Source organism: Pan paniscus, chromosome 5, assembly GCF_029289425.2.
Source record: "Pan paniscus chromosome 5, NHGRI_mPanPan1-v2.0_pri, whole genome shotgun sequence".
NCBI classification, from domain to species: domain Eukaryota; kingdom Metazoa; phylum Chordata; class Mammalia; order Primates; family Hominidae; genus Pan; species Pan paniscus.
In genome coordinates, this window is record NC_073254.2 from 175,201,045 (window position 1) to 175,229,031 (window position 27,987).

At 42.3% G+C, this 27,987-nt stretch overlaps 1 protein-coding gene across 8 annotated transcripts in view; it reads left to right on the forward strand.

Moving 5' to 3' along the window:
- Window positions 1-27,987, forward strand: part of TIAM2 (TIAM Rac1 associated GEF 2) — a 264,916-nt gene that overhangs the window by 184,873 nt on the left and 52,056 nt on the right. For all 8 annotated transcript variants that reach the window (XM_008974986.4, XM_055114256.2, XM_063605529.1 and 5 more), the window contains 4 exons: window positions 1,172-1,276; window positions 1,511-1,589; window positions 4,358-4,450; window positions 5,369-5,632. In XM_008974986.4, the coding sequence (XP_008973234.4) occupies window positions 1,172-1,276; window positions 1,511-1,589; window positions 4,358-4,450; window positions 5,369-5,632 (541 nt within the window). The remainder of the gene's footprint in view (window positions 1-1,171; window positions 1,277-1,510; window positions 1,590-4,357; window positions 4,451-5,368; window positions 5,633-27,987) is intronic.

Here is a 27,987-nt window from a genome sequence, read left to right on the forward strand (position 1 = left end):
GTAATAAAGGGTATCAGAAGTAGTGGGTCAGCTGGGAGCAGTGGCTCACGCCTGTAATCCCAGCACTTTGGGAGGCCGAGGAGGTCAGGAGATCGAGACCATCCTGGCTAACACGGTGAAACCCCGTCTCTACTAAAAATACAAAAAATTAGCTGGGTGTGGTGGCGGGCGCCTGTAGTCCCAGCTACTCGGGAGGCAGAGGCAGGAGAATGGCGTCAACCTGGGAGGTGGAGCTTGCCGTGAGCCGAGATGGCTCCACTGCACCCCAGCCTGGGCAACAGAGCAAGACTCCGTCTCAAATTACCAAAAAAAAAAAAAAAAAAAAAGATGTAGTGGGTCAATTTGACCCAGTTGGAGCATAGGCCTGAGATAAATTTCTCACTGTTGAAAATATGCATGCGAGAGAAAATATGAGTGTGTGTGCACATTTTCCTTTTGAAAGTTTTTGGAGTATGACATTCTTAAGTCTGTAGATTTGTTAACATTTTACAAATTTCTGTACTTTAGTAATGAGAAACAAGGTTAGGCTCAACCTAACTAAAGAGATGGCATTTGCTGAGCTGATAAGATTTATTTTACTGTCAGATATGTTCTACCATAATCTCTTAAAAATGCATCTCTTGCCTTTAATCATAAGCAATATTGTTCAGAGAAAACCTTCTTAAAAATAATTGTCCTCCTTTACTTTTTTGCACATAAGTATTTATTTATTTATTTATTTATTTGAGTTGGAATCTTGCTGTGTCACCCAGGCTGGAGTGCAGTGGTGCTACCTCAGCTCACTGCAACCTCCACCTCCTGGGTTCAATCGATTCTCCTGCCTCAGCCTCCCGAGTAGCTAGTATTATAGGTATGTGCCACTACACCTGGCTAATTTTTGTATTTTTACTATAGTCGATGTTTTGCTGTATTGCCTAGGCTGGTCTCCAACTCCTGACCTCAAGTGATCCACCCGCCTTGGCCTCCCAAGGTGCTGGGATTACAGGTGTGAGCCGCTGCGCCTGGCCTGCATACAAGTATTTAAATTCGAGCTCTTATATAGGTTTAAATTCAGCAAATTATATGCAGTATTCTTTTAGAGATTTCTACTTTGATTTTTAATGAGCCTGCTAACCAATGATGGATTTAGAAAGAGCATTTAAAATCTGAATAACTGTCTTTTTCTTTATAGATGAGGCAGTTGGAACCCAGCCATTATGGCCTACAGCTTCGAAAATTAGTAGATGACAATGTTGAGTATTGCATCCCTGCACCATATGAATATATGCAAGAACAGGTAAGTGTGCACTAGCTTCAGGAAGGGAAACTGAACCACATCTATGGCCCTTTGATTTTGAAAAATGTCATTTTTGGGGAAAATTCTGTTTAAATTTGGCATCTAGTTTGGAAACAGTCTCTATATAAACGGTATTTTAATAGCTTTCTTGTTTTATGAAAAATAGTGTCAAAGTAATTTTTTGAGGTATCATAACATGAGATCCTCTGATTTTGTTGTCTTCACCTTTTGCAGGTTTATGATGAAATAGAAGTCTTTCCACTAAATGTTTATGACGTGCAGCTCACGAAGACTGGGAGTGTGTGTGACTTTGGTGAGTGTAAGGAATGCCCCTTTCAGGGAATTTTGTTGTTCGTCTTTGCCTACTTTGCCCCAGTATCTTTGGACTTAATTTTTTTTCCCCTTACATTCACATTTTCAGAATATATGACAGTAGTTTCTGAACTTCCTTTCTCTTCCTTCATTTCTATTTATTGATATTAGCAGGTGACACAGATAGGTATTAGTATTAGAGGGAAATGCCAAAGTAATTAAATGGAGTGAATATAAAATTGATGGGAATTTGAAAATATAGATTAATAACACAATGTACTGTATGCTGGTGCTGCTCTGAGCAGATCAACTCATGATTCATATGACAGTTGCTTTCATCTCTAGTGTCTTTGCTCTTAGTTTTCTCTTCCCACCTGGAATGCTCCCCTTCTTTCCTCTTTCTTCCCCCATCCCTCCTCTCTGGTGACATGAATCCTGCTGTCCTTCAAGAACTAACGCAAGGTCTTTCTTGAAGAAGCCGTATCTGATTGCTTTAGCTTTACTTCCTTCTTTCTTCCCTGAGTTTAACAGTTAAGGGTCAGCTGGGCGGCGTGGCTCATGCCTGTAATCCCAGCACTTTGGGAGGCCAAGGCGGGCAGATCACCTGAGGTCGGGAGTTCGAGACCAGCCTGACCAACATGGAGAAACCCCCTCTCTACTAAAAATACAAAATTAGCCAAGCATGGTGGTACATGCCTGTAATCCCAGCTACTCGGGAGGCTGAGGCAGGAGAATCACTTGAACCTGGGAGGCAGAGGTTGCAGTGAGCCGTAAGCCAAGATTGCGCCACTGTACTCTAGCCTGGGCGACAAGAGCGAAACTCCGTCTCAAAACAAAACAAAACAAAAAAACAGTTAAGGGTCAGTACTTCTGAAATCACTTCATAGCATCATTTCCTACATTTCTCCTTGATTAGATAATGATTGGTAAATACCTCCATAGAAACACTGAATGATTAGATAATGATTGGTAAATACCTCCATAGAAACACTATTTCTTACCTTGTTAAATATATTGATACATGATTTTTTCCTTAAAATGATTCAAACTAATAATAAATTAAAGTTTATAATATGTTAAAATGTCCTTTTTAGGATGCCTTCGTTTTTTAAAAATTTGTATAATCTTTTCTGACCCCCATGTTATTTTTTTATTTTTTATTTTTTTTGAGACATAGTCTTGCTCTGTCACCCAGGCTGGAGTGCAGTGGCATGATCTCGGCTCACTGCAACCTCTGCCTCCTGGGTTCAAGCAATTCTCCCTGCCTCAGCCTCCCAAGTAGCTGGGATTACAGGCGCCTTGCTTGCCACCACACCCAGCTAATTTTTGTATTTTTAGTAGAGATGGGGTTTCACCATGTTGGCCAGGCTGCTCTTGAACTCCTGGACTCAAGTGATCCGCCCACCTCAGCCTCCCAAAGTGCTGGGATTACAGGCGTGGGCCACTGTGCCCGGACCCCATGTTATGTTGGTTTTTCCTTTGAAGCCCTCTTAGCCTTTTTTCTCCTCCTCTTGGCCTTCACTGTGCTTTTTCTGGTTGCCATTTGTGTTCATCTTTGTACTGGAATGGATGAATGAAGACATTGCAAAGATACTCTCTGGTGAGACCATATTCTGCCAGCAGAAGATGCTCTCTGGTGAGACCATAATCTGCCAGGCTCTGCTGGGGTCACAGCAGAGACCTGGGGAACGGGACATCCTTGCTGTCCTCAAAGAACTCTCCGTATTAGGGGACCAAGACATGGAAACCTGTGCTCCTCACTGTGGCATCACAGAGGGGGACACTAAGTCAGGAGCCATGCATTCAGAAGAGGGAAGGTCTGCCTAGGATTTGCATGTAGTCTTATGTATTTAGGGCAAGCACCGTATTCATCCAAGCATTTTTTCACCTTCTTAAAATGCTCAACCCCAAACATAGTTGTTTCTCAACAATTATTTGTTGTATTGAACTGAATTTCATGTATTTCAGTGAGAGTATTTTTTGCTGTTAAATTTGCCTAAATTTTTAATTGTGGTAATAGACATATGACATAAAATTTATCGTCTTGACCACTTTTAGGTGTACAGTTTTGTGATGTTAAGTACATTCACAATATTGTGCTACCATCATCTATCTCTAGAAATCTTTTCGTCTTGTAAAGCTGAACTCTGTACCCATTTAACACCAATTCCTCATACTGTCCTTCCCCCAGCCCCTGGCAACCACCAGTTTGTTAATACTTTGTATCTCTCGGAATTCCCCTAGCAACCACCATTCTATTAATACTTTCTACCTCTCTGAAGTTGACTGCTCTAGCTACTCACGTAAATAGTATCATACTGTGTTGTCTATTTGTGACTGACATATTTTACTTAGCATATTCTCCTCAGAGTTCACCCAAATTGTAGCATATGCCAAGATATTTTTCCTTTTTAAGACTGAATGATACTCCACTGTATGCATAGATCACATTTTGCTTATCCATCCGTCTACTGACAGACAGTTGGGTTATTTCCACCTCTTGGCTATTGTGAATTATGCTGTTATGCATGTGGGTGCATGGTCTCACCTTTGGAATAAAAGTTATGTTTTTATATTTCTTAAGCCTCTCGTTTGCCATTTTTCTTTTTCTGCCCCTGCAAGATATTTATACTTTCAAAATAGCTGTAATTTCGACTTTCTCAACATACTGTACTTATGAAAGATGTTCAAGGAGATACTGCCGATGTGGTTGGAGAAATTCAGTGTGGTGGGCTGAGACTTGCTTTTTCCTTTTGTTTTCATTCCTAGGGTTTGCAGTTACAGCGCAGGTGGATGAGCGTCAGCATCTCAGCCGGATATTTATAAGCGACGTTCTTCCCGATGGCCTGGCGTATGGGGAAGGTCTGTGTGGCACACCGTGCCTCTGTTGCCTCTTAATTTGAAACTGTGGAATACAGTCTGGCTAGTGAAGGTTTCTTCTTACAGTTTTGTCAGAAAAAGGTTGCTCCTGGAATTTTAAAGAAAGTAAACGTAAGAGTTTAATTGGAAATGCGACCAAACACAGCGGCTCGCTCCCATAAACCCAGCTGCTCAGGAGGCTGAGGTGGGAGGATGGGAGGATTGCTTGAGCCCAGGAGCCCAAGACCAGTCTGGGAGACAGAGTGAGACTCCTGCCTCCGTAAAAAAGGACAGAGAGAGAGAAAAGAAAGAAAATGCATATGCCTATATATAGAGAGAGCATGTGTGTGTGTGTGTTTAAAAGAGTGAGTGTATACATATATATAGACAGAGAGAAGGAGGAAGAGAGTGTGAGACAGACAGGTGGACACGGATGGAACAAAGTTAACATGGGAACACTAGAAAAAACAACGAATGAGTGGTTCTCAGGAGGCTGAGGCACAAGAATCTCTTGAACCGGGGAGACAGAGGTTGCAGTGGGCTGAGATCTTTCAAACTGTTTCTTCGAATAGTAGCTGTGAGAGAGCTAACATTTGTTTTGCTCTTAGTGGCATCTAAATACTATACATTTTGGCCCTTTCATTCTTTTTTGTTTTTCTTATTTAAAAGACGAAGTCTTGCTATATAGCCCCAGGCTGGCCTCAAACTCCTGGGCTCAAGTGATCTTCCTATCTCTGCCTCCTGATTAGCTGGGACTACAGGCACCTGCCACTGTGCCTGGCTGGCACTTTCTTTGAAGAAAGCAACAAACAAAACAGTCCCTACGAGTACATGGTTTGAGTTTGCAGCCTTCTTTCATCTGAAAATATTTCTCACAGTAATCCCTCTCTCTTTTTTCTGTTTCTCCTTCCTTTTTCTCAGGGCTGAGAAAGGGCAATGAGATCATGACCTTAAATGGGGAAGCTGTGTCTGATCTTGACCTTAAGCAGATGGAGGCCCTGTTTTCTGAGAAGAGCGTCGGACTCACTCTGATTGCCCGGCCTCCGGACACAAAAGCAACCCTGTGTACATCCTGGTCAGACAGTGACCTGTTCTCCAGGGACCAGAAGAGTCTGCTGCCCCCTCCTAACCAGTCCCAACTGCTGGAGGAATTCCTGGATAACTTTAAAAAGAATACAGCCAATGGTAAGGCTTTGTTCTGTCTTCCTTCTTAACTGCTGGTATCAACAGCCAATATTTTTAGGCTGTAATTTTGCTTGCAAACTCAGATTATTTAAGCTGTTCAAAGAATGTTTTCTAATTTATTAGAAGAACACAGATGCCAACTGGAGTAGATTTTATCAAAATTTCATGCGTTTTAGTAATTATAGCGCTTTCATTAAAATAGAAAATAATTATTTTTGCACAAAATAACATTAAAAAAAAATCATGGACTCTTTAAAAATCACCCATAATGTTTAGTCTTGTAGTTCCTCTGTGATTGAAGGCAGATGAAAGCCTGCATAAATGCCAAAGTGGAAAGATTTTTCTTATTTAGTTGAATCTAAGGCACAACCATTTTGCAGTCTTCTGTTGGGCTCTTAGAACAGCCCGTGCATTTCAGTTCAGTTATATCTTTTGTTAAGTACTACTTTATTAATAAACAGCAAACTTTCTTTTTTAAAATTTATTTTTGTTTTTATTTTTTTTTGAGACAGAGTCTCAGTCTGTCACCCAGGCTGGAGTGCAGTGGCACAATCTCAGCTCACTGCAAGCTCTGTCTCCCGGGTTCAAGAGATTCTCGTGCCTCAGCCTCCTGAGTAGCTGAGACTACAAACGTGTACCACCATGCCTCGCTAATTTTTGCATTTTTAGTAGAGGTGGGGTTTCACCATGTTGCCCAGACTGGTCTCAAACTCCTGACCTCAGGTGATCTACCCGCCTCGGTCTCCCAAGAGTGCTGGGATTACAGGCATGAGCCACCGTGCCTGGCCAGTAAACAGCAAACTTTTAATGTAGGTCATGAATTTTAAAACTTTGTGAAGGCCTAAAAATGAAAAACTGTGTGCCAGTTTATTTTTCTCACGGTAAGACTTCCATATGAGGAAATCATTTGAAGGTCTGAAGTTTTGAGTTGATCATTCATGTGTATTTCATGTACTGCAGTCAAGTAAATTAGGGGCTCCGGCTAGTACTGAAAACCAGTAGTTTCGCTTTATACCTCTGGAGAGCCCGGGTCAAGCTCCACAGGAGACCAAGTGTGGGGTCTTTTTCCTGGGAGAACACAGAGCAATTTTTATACTTGATTATGATAATAATGGATTTCCAATTGAAATCTCTGCATGATTACCAAAAATGAATGAAAAAACACCAAAGAGAAGTTGTTAGGATTGATTTAATTATAAAGGAAGTTTATTAGGTCATTTTTGGAATTAAAAAATCAGATGGTAAGATTTGTGATTCAATAAGGTATCTCGTGCTTTCTCCTCCTCTCTTGGGGCTTTCCTCTCATTTAAAATGCCATTAAATGGACTATTGGCATATAAAAGTGAATGTCATAAAACAAAAATTATGATGGAACTTATTAATTACTTGGGTATATTAGGGCCATCATTCAGCTACCCTGGGCTGCTGTTATGGGCCTGAGTATTCCATATAATACATACATGTGTCCATTTGTTGGATTCATTACTCTTGAGGGATACATTCACTACCTGTGTTATGTCTCTATGTATTTTATCATAATAAGAAATTACCACAGAGGCTATAATACTTTTGGTACTGGCGGGAATGAATTCCTGTAGAAAGTAGAGAAAGGGGCAAATTTACCTTTTTTTTTTTTTTTTTTTTTGAGACAGTCTTGCTCTGTCACCCAGGCTGGAGTGCAGTGGCACAATCTTGGCTTAGTGCAACCTCCACCTCCCGGTTTCTAGTGATTCCCTTGCCTCAGCCTCTGAAGTAGCTGGGACTACAGGAACATGCCACCATGCCTGGCTAATTTCTGCATTTTTAATAGAGATGGGGTTTCACCATGTTGGCCAGGCTGGTCTTGAACTCCTGACCTCAAGCGATCCACCCTCCTCAGCCTCCCAAAGTGCTGGGATTACAGGTGTAAGCAACCGCGCCCGGCTGTTTTTCTTTTCTTTTTAAATTTTTTTTTAAATAGTAAGGATCAAGCAGGTGAGTTAAGCCACATTTATTTATTTATTTATTTATTTATTTATTTATTTATTTATTTATTTATTGGCAAGGAAACAGAATAAAGAGGCAGTCCTGGATCTGTTAAATAGCTATTCTATTACTCATCTTAGGCAGCCATTCGGACTGTCTAATCCTTTACAACCTATGTCTGTGTGGACAGAGAGCTTAGTTAGCCAGGCAGGCACGGTGCTTGTCCACATCACGTCCTCCTGATGGAATCTTGCAGGTTCTTCCACTACCAGCCTAGTGGGAGCCACTAACCCTTTCCTGGTGTCCTGGCAAGACTGTGCTCTGTGGGTGTGACAGTCTCCCAGGCAGCGCCCCGCCCACCTCTGCCCTGAGCTTTACCATTCCTCCCCTCTCCTAAGCTCCAGGTGGCTGTTCCATAGTGATGTCGCTTGTGCTGGAAAAAACAGCCCCAGCAGACTCCTTCCCCAGACACCACAAACAGAGGCTTTTCTTTTTCTTTTCGAGGTAGTTGCGTTGCTTGTGAAGGAAGTTACATGCCTGTGGGCAAACATCTCAGAAGGAAGTCTTCCGTTTTGAAGGCTGAGGGGAAAAGAAAATAAGGGTAGGTGGGTGGATTAAAAGATAAAAGTGAAAAAAGACCAGGTCTCTCATTCATATGCAACATCTGAATGACAAGAGAAGCCTGTGTTTGTGGAAACTCTGAGAGGTGGCAGGGTGACAAGCATACAGGTTTTGAGTCAGACGTGGGTTCAGGTCCTGGGCTGCCCTATGCGGGTTTTTTGACTCACCCAGGGAGTTCTGGGCTTTGGTGGATGCTACCCCAGCCTCTTTACCCTGGTGGAAACGGTTCTGAGGTGCAGTCCACACAGCTCTGCAGATGGGCCCTGGAATGAGCCCCAGCTGTACACAGCAGCCTCGCTTTCACACCTCCCATGGGCTTCCTGCCCTTCCTGCCTCACTGTCCCTACCCCTTCCTTTGGGAATCTCGGGGTCACCTTCCAAATAAACTTCTGTACTCAAGTCCTCGACTCAGACTCTGCTTTTAGGGGAGCCCGAATGAAGATGCTGAGCCTCACTTTTCTCATCCAGAGGATAATGTTTCTCCCCTGCCCCTGTGGTCCCTGTGAGTTTGGGGGAGTTCCTGTCTGTGGCATGTTCAGCCCAGCATTTCACTTGGCAGGAATTCTGAAAACGTGCTTCTCCTCCTCCTCCCTCTCCTTTGCAGCTTCCTGTTTTATTAAAAATTACCTTGATTTACTTTTGCAATGAATTAGAAAACAGTAATCCCATTTTTTAACTAAAAAAGTTAAAATTTATGGAAATCAAAAATTTAAATGACTTTGAAAAACAGTTTTTAATACAACTTTGAATTATAACTTAGCAGTGGCCGGCCATTTGAGAGCCTGCCTTTCCCTAAATTTCACTTTCCCTTGGCATTGCTAGAAGGCAACCATGTACTTGAAAAGAAGGAAAGTTCTGTTTGCTTTTCCAGAGAAGCCAATCCTTTGCTTGCTATAAAAACCAAATGGCTGGCTCTCTGGGAAAGAAGACCTGTTTTTTTAAAATAGAAATTATAAGAATATCAGAAAGTAGATGAAAAGGAAAGCCTTAAGCACTTGTTTGGGCTTATGTTGCCCTTCCAAGCGGAATATTTATAGCCCCCTGTCGAGCACTGAGAATGTGTGGGGGACCCTGGGAACAAGCTACACAGAGTTCAGGGCTTTCAGTCATATCCTGAAGTTTACGTTGCTTAACTTTTGCCTCTTGATCAGTTTCAAGTGGGAAAAAAAATCTGTCTCTGTCTATATCTCTATATCTAATGAATCTTTGACTGAAAGAAGTGTTAGTCACAGTGGCAGGTCCCAGGAAGCTAGGGGGTTGCTTGTGGGTTGCTATTAAGGTTCTGCTTTTCTAGAAAAGAAGCATCCTTGCAGTATTTGACATTCATTGATACTAATAATGTTTAGGAAAATGGGTCTCAAACTTCCTAGTGCCCAAGACTCACCTGCTGAGCTTAATGAAAATGCGGACTCCCGGGTTTTGCTGTCGGTGCACCTCCTGCAGGAGGCTTGGGGCAGTGCAACCCCCCCTCCCCCACCCCGCCCACCTTTTTTTTTTTTTTTTTTTGAGATGAAGTTTTGCTCTTGTTGCCCAGGCTGGAGTGCAATGGTGCGATCTTGGCTCACCGCAACCTCCACCTCCTGGTTCAAGGGATTCTCCTGCCTCAGCCTCCCGAGTAGCTGGGATTACAGGCATGCACCACCACGCCTGGCTAATTTTGTTTTTTTAGTAGAGACAAGGTTTCTCCATGTTGGTCAGGCTGGTCTCGAACTCCCAACCTCGGGTGATCTGCCCGCCTCGACCTCCCAAAGTGCTGGGATTACACGTGTGAGTCACTGTGCTCGGCCGCAAGCCCCATTTTTAACTTGCGCAGGTGTGGAAAGCAGCCTTGGAGAGCCAGCCTCTCTAGCCTGCATTGGCTGGAGAGCAGCCCCAGGGCTGGCGTGAGCACTCCCGCTGCCCCTTGGCCATTAGTCTACAAGAGGTGGCCTGAACTGAGGCAGTAGGACTTACTGTTTCCTGAGGCCTTCTATGCCGAGGTTTTGAGGATGGAATGAGATAATGTGTGCAAAGTTCCCGGCACATGATCTCTGTTGCGCATGTGTGTTCTTAGGAATTGTGTGTCCCAAACCTCCACCATTGTCTTTCCTCGTGCGCTCAGAATGCAGGCAGTCGACTCTTAGCTCACCTCGTTTATTGCTGGGCCCGTGCTTGGAAGACACCATGTTCCATTTGGCAAATCGCTTACACTAGGAAGCAAAGAACTTCCAGCATTCACCAGCTTCACTCCACTATGCCTGTGATGCTCTGTGAGGAGCAGAAGAGACAGGAATATATGGAGAATCGATGAGGGTTCAGTATGAAGTTCCTCTGTTGCCTACAAAATGAGTGACCGTTTGATTTTGCCTTGAAGGGCTTAAATTTCTGTTCTAGTTATTCACAGTGGAGAGAGGAAATGTCCGTAGGCTGTATTTGACTTGAGCGGAAATATCATCTGTAAAAACTTTTTATGGAGAGAATTAATTTTACCACTGGAATTCCCCAGAGAGGCCAGTGTTATTTCAGAGCCAACAAGGCAACCATTGAAGGGATTGGACGGGCCAGACCTGTTTATACTGGGATCCTGTTAATGCCATATTTGTGATTTGTGTATGAAAATCCCTTTTCTAGTGTTTGCCATCTTTTGAAACATTCCAGCAGCTTTTAAGAAAGTCTCATTGGGCATAGAGTTTCTGAATAAAGTCTTTATGTAAACACTGAACTTGCGGCATTAATGAATTCTCCATCTATAAACAGCCATTAATCCTACCTTGTTAGGATTGGAGGTGTATTTAATAGGGGACAAAAATAGAAAAGACCTATGTTCCTCCTTCCATTTAGACGATGTAAATCCAACACAGGCTTACCAGATGATGAAGGTAATTGCAGCCTGAGGTTCTTTCTTAGCCTCCACGCCCGCTTTGAATCATTCTTTTTTTAAATCGCTGTGAGTAGCGTTGAGTCTCAAGCTACCAGAAGCCACTTCGATGTAAATTTGCTCTTTGGAATGAATTGCTCTTGGGAATGTATGTGTCCATTATATAGCTTCTCACCAGGGAAAAGCATTATAGAGCCAGCTCTGATGGGGCAAACCCACTTATTTCCTGTTTATGAGAGTGAGGGCATTTTGGCTTCCATAGCCTGTTTAGGATGACTAACAGCATTTAGCTCAGAGAATGCTCTGTTTGTGTGTAAAACTGCTATTAGTGAGTCTGGCTGGCTGATACCCCAGATTTCCAGATGTAAAAACATATTAGTGTTCCTAAAGATGAGTGGTACTTTTTTTTTTTTTTTTAAATCAGAAAACAATCTGATTGGGAAATACTGGTTTTACCAGGACACAGAACTTTGGTCTCAGAATTACGAGTTTGTTTTGTCTGTGCTGAAGATCGGTTTCATTTCCACCAGTGTGGAAGTGAGCGTGTGGCTTTCTTTTAGTGGTGGAAAAAACTAAGATCCTTGGATACTAATTTCCTTATAAAACTTAGTTGTGTTTGATTCTCTTTTTCTTATTCTCAGTCATTTATTTATTCACTTGTGTATTTAACAGATAACCTTTTGTTAAATGTCGAAGGTACATAAAGGTGAGTTACACATTATTTCATACTCTCAAGAAGCTCATAGTTGAATTGGAAAACACTTGTAAATCCTGGCTCCAAAGAAAAAAAAATTTTGCAATGAAGAGAATTAGAGGTCAGAGGTGGGATTTCCACTAATTTTTCTGTTTTACAAGAGCAAAGGCACCCAGAAGCAAGGCACAGGGCTCTCAGCATCAGCATCAGAGGACAGTTTCTGGAAGGGTTTGTGTTTGATCTCAGCGCTGCAGTTGGACAGGCCGTGGGCCTGGAGGTGTGTGGCGGGGGGATTTGGTGGAGGGAAGGGCATTTCACATAGAGCAAGCAAGCTGGGAGACAGAGGCTGCATGTAGAGGTCACGGGAAGAAAGGTTGGAAAGTCTACTGGGGCCAGATTGTAGAAAACCCTGAATTCCAGGAATTTATAATGTATCATTGCATGTATCTGAAAAACCAACTAGCTAATTAACTAATGAATATTGTATTACTACTTCCCCCTGCCTTCTATAAAATATAGAGAACTTGTCTGCTCATTTGATGGCCACTGGAGTGTGTGTGTGACTTGAAAAGCTTGCCCCTGCCTGTCACCTCTCTCATCCCACCACTCTAGCTTCATTCCTTTGGATCTTAAAGTATTGTTGTGTTGAATGATCAGAAGCCCCTTATAAAATAAATACTCAAATGTTTTAGAGGAAAGAGTGAATAAAGGAACCCCTATATGTTCTCTGTAAAACCTAAGTCTTCCTCAGCACTGGGAAGCCGTCTCCACTAAAGTGTGGTCCTCACCGGTCCCCTTTAGGGGTGAGGTAGATGGATTAACATCCTGCTGGCCTGTGACAGGGATGGCTGGTGGGGAGGGGACACCCCATGGCAAAGAGGACCAGGCAGTATGAGGGTCAGGAGGAGAGATGTTAAATAAACGTTCCCAGCATTTTGAGTAAAAATCAGTCTTGGCTTTTCTCTCCGAACATTAACTATAAATACAACTTTCAGATAAAAATCTACAGAAGTTCTCTGAAGCACACTGTGTGAAATATCTGTTGGATCTACAGAAGTTCTCTGAAGCACACTGTGTGAAATATCTGTTGGCTCTGCCACTTTTGATAGACATTTGAGAGTTTGGGATGCCAGGCAGGTCTCCTATGAAGGTAGAGTGAGCCAGCTCTCTATGAAGCAGTAGTTCTATGAAACTGTTGGCTGCTGAGAAGAGGAAACTTTACAGCCTGTTACATAAGGAAAAGGAAAAAAAAAAAGATCTCACTTCCCTGTCGGTGTTATGAGTACTGGCTGCCAAATGGTGCTTGTTTGTGTTTCTATTTTTTTCCCCCTTCTTTTGTAAGGGGCTTGAAAATGAATTCTATTTCTCACTTTATTCCTGCCTATGAAGGAAGTGAGATCATTGGGAAGGACCAAGTATGATAATCTTCTCTTTAGCTCTCGTGTTTAGAGATAACTGTATTGTGACACTATCTTCACTTTTTCAGATTGGTAATACATGCGCATGGTACGAAATGCCAGCAGTGTAGAAGGGTAAACGGTGACAGCTAAGTCCCCCTAAGCTACATCGGGCAGTGGTGAAGAGCATGGACACCATCTGATGACCTGGTTCAGGTCCTGGCTCCAGCCTCTCCTACTCACTAGCTGTGTGACCTTGGACAAGTCACTTAACCTGAAAGCTCAGTTTTTCCAACTGTAAAATGGTCTAGGATTTTTGTAGGAGCAACAGACTAGTATTTGGAAAGCACCGGATACTGCCTGGCACGTAGTAAAGGCCATGTAAGTGTTTGTTGAATACGTAGATACATTCCTCCTACCCTGTTCTTAGCCATGCAGTGTCTCTTCCAGAGGTCATCATTGTTCTTAGTGTCTTTCTCATCCTGGCCTGGAGAATTCTAAATATTGGGGAAAATTGGCTGGGCGTGGTGGCTCATGCCTGTAATCCCAGGACTTTGGGAGGCCGAGGCAGGCCAATCATTTGAGCTCAGCAGTTCAAGACCAGCCTGTGCAACATGGTGAAACCCTGTCTTTACTAAAAATACAAAAATTAGCCAGGTGTTGTGGCACACACCTGTAGTTCAAGCTATCACTCGGGAGGCTGAGGCAGGAGAATCGCTTGAACCCAGGAGGTGGAGGTTGTAGTGAGCCAAGATTGCGCCACTGCATTCCAGCCTGGATGACAGAGTGAGACTCTGTCTCATAAAAAACAACAACAACAAAAAAAATTGGGGAAAATAGTGGGGTATTTTTCTGCCTTGTTTTTACTCCATTGTCTTAGTACACGGCTATGGTAGGGAGAATAATGGCCCACCCCAAACATGTCCACATTCGAATCCCCAGAACCTGTGAATATGGCAAAAGGGATTTTAAATTTCAAAAGACTTTGAAGATGTGATTAAGTTAATTATCTTGAGATGGGGGATGGATTTTCATGGATTATGTGGGGGGCCCAGTGTAATCACAGGGGTCTTTACTGGAGGGAGGAGGGTCAGAATCAGAGAAGTAAATGTGATGAGGGAGGGAGAGAGTTGACCGCCACAAGCCAAGGAATGCAGGCAGCCTCTAGAATTTGGAAAAGGGATGGAAAGAGTCCTCCCTTACAGCCTCCAGATAGAACACAGCCCTGTGGCCTTAGTCTTCTGATTTTCAGAACTGTAAGGTAATAAACTTGAGTTTACGTGTCAAGCACCATGCTTGATGGCAGAAATACAAACATGAAAAAAAAAACAACACAGTTCTGGTATTCGGGGTGCTATGGTCTGGAGGCAGACGTGTGTACAGACAGCAGTCATAATCCACTATTGTCATTACTCTAGTTTTACAGTTCTCGGACTTGTCGGTCTCTTTCTGGACGCTTTACTGTTAAAAATTATTGAGGGCCCTAAAGAGCTTTAGTTATGCGGGCCACATCTATATCTATTGATATTGACTGTATTAGAAATGTAAACTGAGCAATGTCCAAAATGTTTGTTTAACATAACAATAGTGGATCCATTTTTATGTAAACGCAATAAACATTCTTTTAATGAAATGTCTCCTCAAACCAAAAAAAAAAAAACTTAGTGAGTAGCCTTATTTTACATTTTTGCAAATTTCTTTAATGTGCATCTTAATAGAAGAAAGCTAGATTCTCATATCAGCATCTACATTCAGTCTGTTGCAGTGTATTGCTTTGGTGGAAGTTATTTAAAGAAAATTCATTCTTATACAGATACATGTAGTTGGAAAAGGGAGGAGTATTTTGATACTCCTTTCAGACAACTGTGGATATTCTTTCATGTGCTCCCAAACTCAGCAAGTGGCCATTTCTTCAAGGTTGGTTGCAATGCGGAACCTGAGGCATTATTGGTGGACTTTTCTTATTTGGTAGCATTAAAATTCATTGGCCTATCTTGCACTTGGAATAGATCCTTTACTCATGCGTGATTTCATAACATGCATTGTTTATTTGGAAATATGGAATCACTAAGTTATGTAGATCTTCCAAATGTGGACATTTCATTTCACAGTATTAAAAATTACTTTCAGGCCAGTCACGGTGGCTCACACCTGTAATCCTAGGATTTTGGGAGGCCGAGGTGGGAGGATGGCTTGAGGCCAGGAGATTGAGACCAGCCTGGGCAATGTAGTGAGATCCTATCTCTACAAAAAATAAAAAATTAGCTGGGCATGGTGGCTTGTGCCTGTAGTCCGAGCTACTTAGGAGGCTGAGGTGGGAGGATTGCTTGAGTCTGGGAGGTTGAGGCTTCAGTGAGCTGTGATTGTGCCACTGCACTCAGCCTGGGTGACAGAGCGAGACCTTGTCTCAAAAAAAATGTCACACTCAGATCTCATTGGAAAAGTATTGGGAAGCTCACGGTGGCAGATACAAATTTTCCAAAATTCTGATTTTTGTTGGACAGTTTGAATTATATCTACCAATACCGTCAGGCTCATTTTGTTCATTTTAAAGAAAATGTTTTTTTCTCACCTTTATTTTCTAAGTAAAAATTGTGGTTCTTGAAAAAAGACAGTTAGTTCCGCTCCCAACACAGTTGTACATATGTTTTTCCTCAGTGCTACGATTGTGCTTGGGTATGCAGCTGACGAGTTGTATGTGTGCTTCCTGAACATGTTCCAAGGGTGGAGATTTAGGAAAATTACCAATTTTTGCTGCTCCATTGAGGACATTCTTAAGTGAAACTGGCACATTTTTAAACGTAAGAGTGTGGCAATGAAGAGCGCAATGGTGCTGAGCACAGTTTGGTGTTCCTGCCTTATTTGTGCTGAGACAGCAGCAGATGCTTTGCACCATCAGTGCACATGTCCTCAGAGAGCAAAAGGCAAATGACATTTGACATTTTTCTGAAAATAATTTTCAACTTGCGGACTCCTTGGAAGGGTCTTGGTGACCCCAGGAGTCTACAGACCACACCTGGAGAAGGGCTGTTCCGATACATATGGAGCAGCAACACAGAGGAGCAGAAAACTCATGTTCCAGGTTAATCAGGGCCACTCTCCAGGGAGGGTCTCACCTTTGTTAACCCCTAGGGAATGAGAAGGTAGATGAGGGGGCATAGAGCGTTCCAGGCGCAGAGAAGCCGGGAGGAGGCCGGGGCTGTTTAGCTGTGGGGAGGTGTGTGAGTAACTCAGATGGTTGGAGACTCAGGTGCAAATGGGGAAGAGGAGAAGGTAGGGTGAGACAGGTGAGCAGGGCCAGGTGACAAAGGGTCCAGGGAGCTGCGAGAAGCCTGGATGTAAAGATCCACAGGGAAAAGATGATCAGGGTATGGTGGGTCAGATTTGTAGGTTAGAAAGACAGGCAGCCCCGGTGCCAGCCAGGGAAGGGCATTGCAGCTGCTGCTAGTCCTCTAAGAGATGACCAAGGGTGGCCAGGCACCAATGGGCTGAGAGGTGGGTGGCACAGCATGGCAGGCAGTCCCTGCCCTTTCCTCCCTCAGAGCACATAGGTAGGAGATACTCTGTCCTCCTTTTTTATAGGGACTCTGTCTTGTATTTGTCACCAATAAATCACTGGGCACATAAGTAGAGTCATTCAACACATATTTGCTTGAACATTTGAACAAATGAGTAGAGGATATAGGAACAACAAGACTCAGAGTATGAGAAAGAAGAAAACCCCAGGTCTTCCACTTTAAACATTTCAACATTGACATGATTTGGCTGTGTCCCCACCCAAATCTCATCTTGAATTGTAGTTCCCTTAATCTCCATGTGTCGTGGGAGGGACCAGGTAGAGGTAATTGAATTATGGGGGCGGTTTCCCCCATGCTATTCTCCTGATAGTGAGTGAGTTCTCATTAGATCTGATCATTTTATAAGGGGCTTCCCCCTTTGCTGAGCACTGATTCTTCTTGCTGCCACCATGTGAAGAAAGACATGTTTGCGTCTCCTTCCACCACGATTGTAAGTTTCCTGAGGCCTCCCCAGCCCTGCGGAACTGTGAGTCAATTAAACCTCTTTATTTTATCTATTACCCAGTCTCAGGTATGTCTTTATTAGCAGTGTGAGAATGGATTAATACAAACATTAACTTTATTTTTCAACAAGATTCTAAGGATTATGTTATATCTAAAATGTGGCTTATTTAAGGTGTGCAAAATAAAACTTGTAACTAAGAAGAGAACTGTGGCTTTGTTTATACCTTGAGATTGAATCCGGGTGCAAATAATTTGAGAATTTTTTGCCTTCAAGGTGGAAAATGAACTTCCATACTTAATCCTGAATTCAGGCACATAAATTAGGTCCGTGACATGAGATTTGCATTTTTTTACCCCATGGTAGGTACCCATCACCTGTGAAGATCACACTGAGGCCAAGCTGAGAAACCAGTGATCTCTGGAGAAAAATATTTTTCTCTCATTTTACTTTTCTCTGGTTTATCAAGTATTTAGTTACTGCCTGTTGTGTCAGGCGTTGATCTAGGAGGGCTAGAGATAAACAGCGAACACAGCAGGTAAAAAAGCATCCTTGCCCACGTGGAGCTTACTTGTATTTTAGTGTGTGGACATACAGAGTAAGCGGGAACCTCACAATTAATAAGTTATATAATGTATTCACAGATGATAAGTGTGACGGAACAAAAATTGATCAGGGTGGGAGGGATGGGGAGTAGGGGCCAGGCTGGTTGCAGTTGTGCATAGGGCAGGCCGGTAGTGCTCAGGGAACAATGGACACCTAGGAGCACAGGCTTGTGGGAGGTCAGGGATGGGGCCACGTGGCCGTCAGGGGGCAAAGCCTTCCAGGCTAAGGGAACAATCACATGTGCCCCGATGTGGCCTGTTTTTCGGCAGGTGTGCCTGGAAGGGCAAGGGAAGAGCAGAGCAGTGAGAGGTGAGGCCCAGAGGAAGTGTGAGGCCAGATCAGGCTGACCTCAAAGACCATTGTGAGGTCCATTTATTGGAGGGAAGGGAGAAGCCGTTGCAGAGAAGGAGGAGCAGGGAAGTAGTGACATGATCTGACGAGTGATTGGTAAGGATCACTGAGTGTTGTTGAAAATGGACTGAAGGAGGCAGTGGCGCAACAGAGGCTTTGCCATCACCCAGGCGAGAGGTGAGGGGATGGAGTCTGCTTGGGGTGGTGGCAGTGGCAGTAGAGCCAACAGAGCTCACCCAGAGACTGGAAGGAGAGGGATCAGAGGTGACCCCCAGGTTTTGGCGTGAGCATCCAGAAGGTTGGAGTTTCCATCAGTTAAAATAGGAAGATGGGTGTGGAGCAGCTTTGGGGAACGATGAGGAATTGGTTTGGGAACTCCTTGTGTTTAACTTCTGTTCATGTTGAATATTTCACCTGCTTCCAAAACTGTTTTGAAATGAAAACTCATCTATAAAATTCCATAAGAGGCATCAAAATTAGCAACAGAAAGAGAAAGGGGGGAAAATTTAAAAGGCATATTGGTCTTTCCTCTAGATTGGATGGTGCTGGGAAGCGGGAGTTACTCAATGACTGGGAATCTTAATAATCTTATCTAGAAGATGCTCTAAATGGTAAATGAATTTACAATGAAAACGTTATCTATAAAATTCCATTAAATTCATCAAAATTAGCAACATAAAGAGAAAGGGAGGAACTTTGAGTGACACATTACCCCTTTAAAGATGTCTACTCATAGTGTAAGGCAAACACATATTTGTTTATAGGAGAATAAATCAATAGGCTTTGAAATACAAATTGTAGCACATCAATTCCTTTCATTTCAGACAATTTAGTTCTGATCTGTTGTACCTTATAAATTTATTTCTGCCCTACCGTACTCAGCTATGATTATTTATAAATTATCCAATCTCATATAAATCCATTTATCTTTTATCCTTTCTTGCATATGGCTGTTAACATCTTTAACATGTCGTGGGAAAATGTGACAAAGTTCAAATTATCCCATTTTGTTACTTGTTGGTAGCTCTGGAAAAGGTTATTTGGAAAAAAGCACATGAAATTGTTAACAAAATTATTGTGTATCTTCTGTTAGGAGCTCTGGCCAGCTGCCCTGGGGAGTGAGCAGGTGCTATTCCACAGTTTCTAGAGCGGCAGGGTGCCCCCTCCTTCCAGAAGTCTCCCAGTGGGCTTGCTGCCAAATCTGGACTTCCCAGTGAAGCACTTGGAAACTGCTGAATGAAAGGACATGTGATCCTCCACATTTTAACATTTTTCTTTCCAAACACTAGTTATTTTCTCCTAAATTGCCATTTGTGAATCTAATTCTGTCTTTCATGTTTCAGTTGATGAATGGCCATGCCATTCTTTTGTGAAGTTTAGGCATCTTTGCATAGCAGTGTTAGCAACATTATTTGAACATTTATTGAATTTTGTCATTATTATTTTATACAAATGATTGAGGAAAAATGGGGGCTGAAAATGTTGATAAGAAGCCTAGCTTTTCTAAGCTTAATTACCCATGACCCCAAAATGCCAGTCACCGGGTGTGTCCAGCCAGCAAGACATTAGCTCCATATGGATGTTCTTTGACCTTGAATGTATTGGTCTGTTCTCATGCTGCTAATACAGACATACCCGAGACTGAGTAATTTATAAAAGAAAGAGGTTTAATTGACTCACAGTTCTGCAGGGCTGGGGAGGCCTCAGAAAACTTACAATCATGGTGAAAAGGGAAGCAAACATGTCCTTCTTCACATGGCGGCGGCAAGCAGAAGTGCCGATCAAAAGGGGGAAAGCCCCTCGTGAAACCATCAGATCTCGTTTGAACTCGCTGTCACCAGAACAGCATGGAAGTAACCATGCCCAAGAATAAATTACCTCCCACCGGGTCCCTCCCAGGACAGGTGGGGATTATGGGAACTACAATTCAAGATGAGCTTTGGGTGGGAACACAGCCAAACCATATCACTGAGCAAGTCAGTATGTGTTCACTGGGGAAAGAGGAGAAAATTAATACATGTGCTAGGTCTACTTAAAAGGTGCGGCACAAATAGAAGTTTTATCATTTTTTGGGATCTCTGGGAGTAGAAGTTCACAGAACCTGAATACTCACCTTTCATGCTTCTCTTTTACAATTGTAGTCTGTGAGAAGTGTGGGGCTGCTTGCATGTCACACTGGCGGAATCATGGGCTCTTCCTCTTTTGAACTCTGAAGGCATTTTGTCTGTATGGCTGATATGAAAGTTGCCTTGCAATATCGCTCACTGTGTGCCTGTCCTAATTAACCTACTACTGACAATCCCTTGAAAACAGGGACTTTGAAGAGTGTAAAGGATGTTTCAGACACAGCAGCCAGCACAATTCTTGATAAAAATAGCAGGCATTGAGTAAGTAGCTATTGAGTGAAAGGAAGGTTGTTAGAAATCTCTTAATGAGGCCGGGCGTGGTGGCTCACGCCTGTAATCCCAGCACTTTGGGAAGCCGAGGCGGGTGGATCACCTGAGGTCAGGAGTTCGAGACCAGCCTCACCAACATGGAGAAACCCCATCTTTACTAAAAATACAAAATTAGCCAGGCATGGTGGCGCATGCCTGTAATCCCAGCTACTCGGAAGGCTGAGGCAGGGGAATCACTTGAACCCGGGAGGCAGAGGTTGTGGTGAGCTGAGATCGTGCCACTGCACTCCAGCCTAGACAACAAGAGCAAACAAGAGCAAATCTCAAAAAAAAAAAAAAAAAATCTCTTAATGAAAGTTAAGGCAACGTTCTTAAGAATGGATTATGGGGGATAAAAGGAATCCTTGGAACACATCTTGAGGCTTCCATGATTTCTTCTTTATAAATCTGATGCAAGGGAATGGTGCCGAGACTTTCTTGAGCCGAGGTCTCCATCACTGGCACATGTGTGGAGGGCACCCTGGGATGGCCCATGGCTGTGGTGGTGGAGAACCACATGCCCCAGCTCTGGAGTCCTACTGCATATCCTGGGAGTCCACGGAGCCTAGCTGCTGGCTCACGTCTGTGCTGCTCTGCAATTTTAATGGGCTAATGGGTGCCCATGACAGTTAATTTGCCAGCTAAACCAAAACCACAACTAAAAAAGAACAGTAACTTCTTTATTTTTTTTTTTAATTACAAAAAAAGTTTTTAAGACAGAGTCTCGCTTTGTCACCCAGGCAAATGGTGCAATCTCGGTTCACTGCAACCTCTGCCTCCCAGGTTCAAGCGATTCTCCTGCCTCAGCCTCCTGAGTAGCTGGGACTACAGGCACGCACCACCACACCCAGATAATTTTTGTATTTTTTAAATAGAGACAGGGTTTCACCATGTTGGCCAGGCTGGTCTCGAACTCCTGACCTCAGGTGATCTGCCTACCTCGGCCTCCCAAAGTGCTGGGATTACAGGTGTGAGCCACCGTGCCCAGCCTGAGAACAGTAACTTCTATATCACCAGTATAGGCCAATAGTGACAGTGAGTTGTGTTTTAATTTGGGGATAGTAACATTTGTAAAAGACTATGGGTCTCAAATAAGGTCTCAAATGGATTCTAGTTCCTGGCTTTTTCGTCTGTGACTGTGGGCAGGTTACTATAACTATTTTCTTGACTCTTAAGGGATGAGGCAAAATAGTTTAAAATTTTTTCCTTCTCTCTCTGAAATTCTTGTATTTAACGTGATTGAAGTGACAATATAAGAACTACAGGAGTGTACATTTCCTCCAAAATTTTATGAAGCGAAAAAAGCAAAGTAATGGATCAAACATTCCATTTTGGTTTTGCAGCCAGTCTCATTCCCTCCTTAAATAGAGTCAGGTCTTGACTGCGGTAGAGAATGTGTTTGTTAAGGCTTCCTAATAATAGCAGGCTGTCTCAATATAAAGTTCACAAAGAACCTTAAAAACATGAATTATCCCTCACATCACCCTGATGGAGCAGAGATGTGTTATTATCATTTTACTTTCACAGCTGGGTAAATCAAGGTATAGAGACACATCAAGCCTCTGGTAGCTTGGACAAGGTCATAGTCAGTGGCACACACAGATAGAACTGTGTCTTCCTGTTTTTCCTTCCATGTAGGGAAAAATGTCTGGATTTTAACTGCTTTTTTTTCCTTTTAAAGATTTATCTATTAATATACATAGAGTAAAACCCAGTTATAATTTACCTTGCAGTAAAGCAAATTTAGATGTGACCGGATTGCTGATAGTCCTTGTCTTCTCATCTGGATTCTTATCTGAGGGTTGGGACTGATGATCAGAAAGGTCTTGTGATCATCTGGGGCTTTCTCAGTTCAGGGAAAGGTCAGTTATTTACAGTCATAGCTTCGCTATCTATTCTTGTTCCTTTTTTGATGGTTCATACAGATTTTCATTAACCTTGCAATCATGTGGCCATATATTTCCTGTGATTTGTTTCTTTGGAACCCTCTTATGGTGGAGTTTTGCTGTTAATTCTAATTTCTCTCCTGTAATATCTCCCCTGACTTCCTTATCTTCTTTTTAAAAAATTGAATAGAATTAACATACTATACAATTTACCTTTTACAGTGTACCATTCAGTGGTTTTTAGTATATTCACAAAATTGTGCAACCATCACTACCGTCTAATTCCACAATATTTTTATTCCCTCAAAAAAGAAACCTGACACCCATCAGAAGTCACTCTTCAAGGCCAGGGTCAGTCCCTCACGCCTGTAATCCCAGCACTTTGGGAGGCTGAGGTGGGCGGATCACAAGGTCAAGAGATCGAGACCATCCTGGCCAATGTGGTGAAACCCTGTCTCTACTAAAAATATAAAAATTAGCTGGGCATGGTGGCGCACACCTGTTGTCTCAGCTACTTGGGAGGCTGAGGCAGGAGAATCACTTGAACCCAGGAGGCAGAGGTTGCATTGAGCCAAGATCGTGCCACTGCACGCCAGCCTGGTGACAGAGCGAGACTCTGTCTCAAAAATAAAATAAAATAAACAAACAATAAAATAAATAAATAAAATAAAAATAAAAAAAGAAGTCACTCCTTATCCTCCACCCTCCAACCCCCGCTCCTGGCAACTATGAATCTACTTTCTGTTTCTATGGATTTGCCTATTCTGGGCATTTCATATAAAAATGAAAATACAATGTGTAACCTGTCATGTCTGGCTCCTTTCACTTAGCATAATGTTTTCAAGGTTCATCCATGTTGTAGTATGAATCAACTCTTCATTCCTTTTTATGGCTGAATAATATTCAATTTCACCTGCTTTTAATCCAAGAGAACCGTAGCACTTACTGAAAAGTGTCCTCAAATTTTCTTTTTTCCGTAGAAACTTTCCCTAATAGAATCTCGTGTGTACTTTTGTCTAGGTTTCTTCTCAAAGTCTTTAAATAGAACTCCAGCTAAGTAGTTCCTAAGGGCTTTGAACTTAAATTCAACTTTATTAAAATTCTTGGAGTGTTTGAAATACGGTATTGTCTGTTACATGCCTGAAGGTAAGTAAGTGTGGCCTTGGGGTGTCCTCCCAGTGCTAGTGGGTGTCCGTTTCCTTGCAGTGCCAAGACCTTGGCTGAAGATCTCTCTCGTCATTGACTGTGTATTTTTCACTGGGGCTCATAAAACCCCATGGGAGGCTCTGCACCTTCTTTCTTTGGGTTAAGCACGCTGCCTCAGTCACTGCCATAGCCTGCCTGGCGAAGGAAGATATGGGTACATCTAAACACTCTTTTTCGTTGTTCTAAGAAGGAGTATTGCAGTCAGTGTGGAGGTGGCTGGCAGCACCTTTCTACTGTGAGAACATCTGCCATGTTCCTTTAAGTATTTTTTCCCACTCTAAGGACATTTATCACAAGACAATTGAAACAGATCCTGGCAGCCTGCTATTAAGAAACATTTACTACCAGCATTTACTTTACTGCTCTCTGTTTATTGCCGGTGTTAGCTTGCATTGTCAAAAACATCACCAATTGGAATGTGACCTCAGGTTAAATGGACTTGGAAGATTTATGAATCTTTCTAGCACAGTATTTGTGCTATAATAGAATTTATTTCTTTGCAAGCTTAACAATAACATTCAGACTGCTGCTTTGAATTTCCCTGACATGAGTCATAACAATAAAAAAAATGCAAAGTCCCAGATATGGTCAGAAGAGAAGACTGATTTTTATCTATATTAAGAGTAGGTAATAATAAATGGTGATCTCTTTGTTAATGGTGCAGTTTGGGACTTGACTCACCTTTGAATGTGGTCAACTCAAGAGTTACTTTTTTTTTCCCCTCTCAGTTATTTCTATTATTTCATTTAAATGCTTTGTTCTCATTCTCTTTCACTGACAGATGATCAGAAATATTTGCCTGGATGGCACAGTACAGCTAATGTCATTAGTGAAAGGTGGCACAAACCACTGCATTTTAAAGTAAAAGTATGAGTAAAATTTTGGACAATCTGTGTTACTTAAAAATATGCATTGCTATACAAAGTTTACAAATTTAAATTTATTTAGAAGAAATTGTTTTAAAAGCAAGGTCTCACTCTGTCACCTAGGCTGGAGTGCAATGGCACAATCACAAGCCACTGCAGCCTCTACCTCCTGGGCTCAAGTGATCCTCCTGCCTCAGCCTCCTGAGTGGCTGGGACTACAGGTGTGCACCACCATACCTGGATAACTTTTTTTTTTTTTTTTTTAATAGAGATGAAGTCTTTCCATGTTGCCCAGGCTGGTGTTGTGAACTCCTGACCGCAAGCAATCCTCCTGCCTTGGCCTCCCAAAGTTCTCAGATTATAGGCATGAATCACCCCACTGGCCACAAAGTTAAATTTAAAAGGAGAGATTCTGGCTGGATGCCATAGCTCATGCCTATAATCCCAGCACTTTGGGAGGCTGAGGTGGGTGGATCACTCGAGGTTAGGAGTTCAAGACCATCCTGGCCAACATGGCAAAACCCCATCTCTACTAAAAATACAAAAAAAAAAAAAAAAAAAAAAATTAGCCAGATGTGGTGGCATGCACCCATAGTTCCAGCTACTCAGGAGGCTGAGGCACGAGAATTACACCTGGGAGGCGGAGGTCACAGTGAGCTGAGTTCACGCCACTGCACTCCAGCCTGGGTGACAGAGCAAAACTCTGTCTCAAAAAAAAAAAAAAAAAAAAAAAGAGAAAAAAAGATTTGCAAAGATTTTCTTTGCAAATGTTCAATGTGCTGTTTGTACTGTGATAACTGGCTGTGAGCATTAATGCAGAGTTTTGTAATAGTGGGTGAAGCTTGGAGAATTGAAAAAAAGTCTTAATTTTCTATTTACATAATGCTATTATGCCTCAGCTGGCAGCTTTGATTTACCCAAATTTTAATCTTTTCTTAAAATTACATTTGTACTTTTTTTAAAAAACAAAAGATACATAAAATGAAGGAATTGAATAGGGTAATTTCTGAGTTTCTTTTCTGATCTAAAATTCTTTGATTCTCTACGAGTTTTTCATTTATGGAATTGCATAGCATAAATTCTGAGAAACTGAATAGAGAAACTGAGTAAATCAAATAGATTAATAGCATAGTTCAAATAAACTACGTTATTTTTTCTGGATGTCAGTAGATAGTAGAATGTAAGTATTAAATGTCAGAGACGTGTAACTCTAATGCCAAAGTGGATTATGTAGTTGAAAACTTAATTAAACCATTTATTATTCACTTGTAACTACTCTGACATTATTTTTTAGATTTTTTTCAGTCTTCTTAGAAAATTATTCTTCTGTAGTTTTCACATCAGAAGGGGTTTCTAAGGATTAATGATTTAATCAACTAAAAACATTTTTTGAGCCTGAGATGAGAGTCCCACTGAAATACACTTCATTGTTATTTGGCTGCTATATTTTTAATTGCTTTAGTGAGTATATTTTATCTTTGTTTGGGAAGTGAGGGAAGCTAATACTCAGAGGGTGCAAAATGCTATGGGTTGGATGGTTTTGCGTCCTCTGATGCCACTTGATTCTCCTAGAGATAAAGTTGAGGTCCTGGCCACGGGGAGGGGCAGAGGCAATTCTCAGAGGTGGTGGCGCTGACCACCAGGTGACATTTTGGAAGTTTGTGTTTCTGTTTCTGGTCATCATAATGATTCCAGGGATGGTGACGTTTGGTAGTTGGGACATGGTTGCTGGACATCCTGCAGTGATCACGTTAATCCCATACATTGCACATTGTTCGACTGGACCTTAATGGAGGTGAAAAAACATGCATATAATTATCTGAGCTAGGAATTACCTCAATTTTACAAAGAAATGCAAATTATTTTTTCCCCACAGCTATAGGTACTTGGAATTTTCTGGGAAGATGGCAACCCAATAAATAAAGGAAGTACATCCTTTGTTTTGCTCAGAACTTTGCCAAGAGTTTTGTCATTTTGGAAAATCATGTCCCTGATGGTCATACCACCAAGACACACTGGCAATGGTCTGTGGTGAAGCTTGGGACCAGGCCTGTAGAGCCAGTGGCTGACAGCTTCCTCACGGCTTCTGGAGAGGTTCTGGTGCCATTTACATATGGAGTATAATTCAAACAAAGTATTCAAACCATAGTTTTTAATTATAAATTACTTTCCGTTTATTTTTCTTTTTGTCTTATTTTTAGGGTAGTATATTGCTTTTGGAGAAACTATGAAGGTAGATTATATTAAGAATGATTTTTATTTCAGGATAGTAAAAGTATATATTATCAAAAAGGACCCTTTGGATATGAGAGTATTAAAAATCAATGTACTATAATATATGCTTTGAAGCATGAAAAACATATTTTAAAAACAATTTTCATTCTCATGCCCGATACTTTTAGTCTATTTCAAATGAATCCTCAGTCCGCATATTGAAGCACGGCTTTTTCCGACGCGGTGACTGCTGTCTTAGTTCATTTGTGCTCCTGTAAAGAATAGCACACACTGGGTAATTTTAAAACAAATTTACAGGCTTACAGTCCTAGAGGCTGGGAAGTCCAGTGTCAAGGTGCCATTAGGTTTGGTGATTCTGATTCCAGGATGGCACCTTGAACGCTGCGTCCTCACGTGGCTGAAGGTGGAAGGGTAAACAGCGGAAGAGAACAGAGCCACTCCTGAGAGCCCTTTTTATCATGGCATTAATATTCATGAGTCATGGGTAGAGCCCTCATGACCTAAACACCTCCCACTAAGTCTACCTCCCAACACCATTGCATTGAGGATTAAGTTTCCAACATGTGAATTCTGGGGGATACATTCAAACTATAGCAACTACCATTATTAATTTCTAAAAAAAAAAGTCATCTTGTACCTAAGAAGAGAAAACAAATGTTCTCCTGTCACTTTGCATTTCTTGTTTTTGGCTATGGATTAATATCATGTTGAAATTTTAAATGTAATTTCTCTTTAATTGCTGTTCTGGAGAACTGGGGAGGCACTCTCAGACTTTGGGGTGGAGTGGTTCTTAGATCACTTTTTCTAGGAACCAGTTGTCTGTCCTCAGGAGGCCCCATCCTGGCTGCTGGAAAGGCAGGGGAACTCTTCCCTACCTGTGCTTACAATCAGGAGCTGCCTGGTGTCTCCAGGGTCTGCTGGCGGCCACCTGGTGGGTGTCCAGGGACTACAAAGAACTTTCTTGCCGAGTCTCTTGCTGCCTGGTTGAGTAGGGAGGAGGCTGCCAGCAAGACTGGGATTATGGGATGGCATCAGCCAGATGAACCATACGTAGCTGCCTGAGGAGAGTCAGGCTTCCTTAGGATTAAGCTGCAGGTGGGATGCTGGCAGGGACACCACCACGCACGCCAGGCCTTCTCCCAAGCTTTCCATTGCTGCCCGTTTCCAAGAATTCCCCCTTGAGCCTATCACAGTGAGCACCTAGATCTATTGGTGC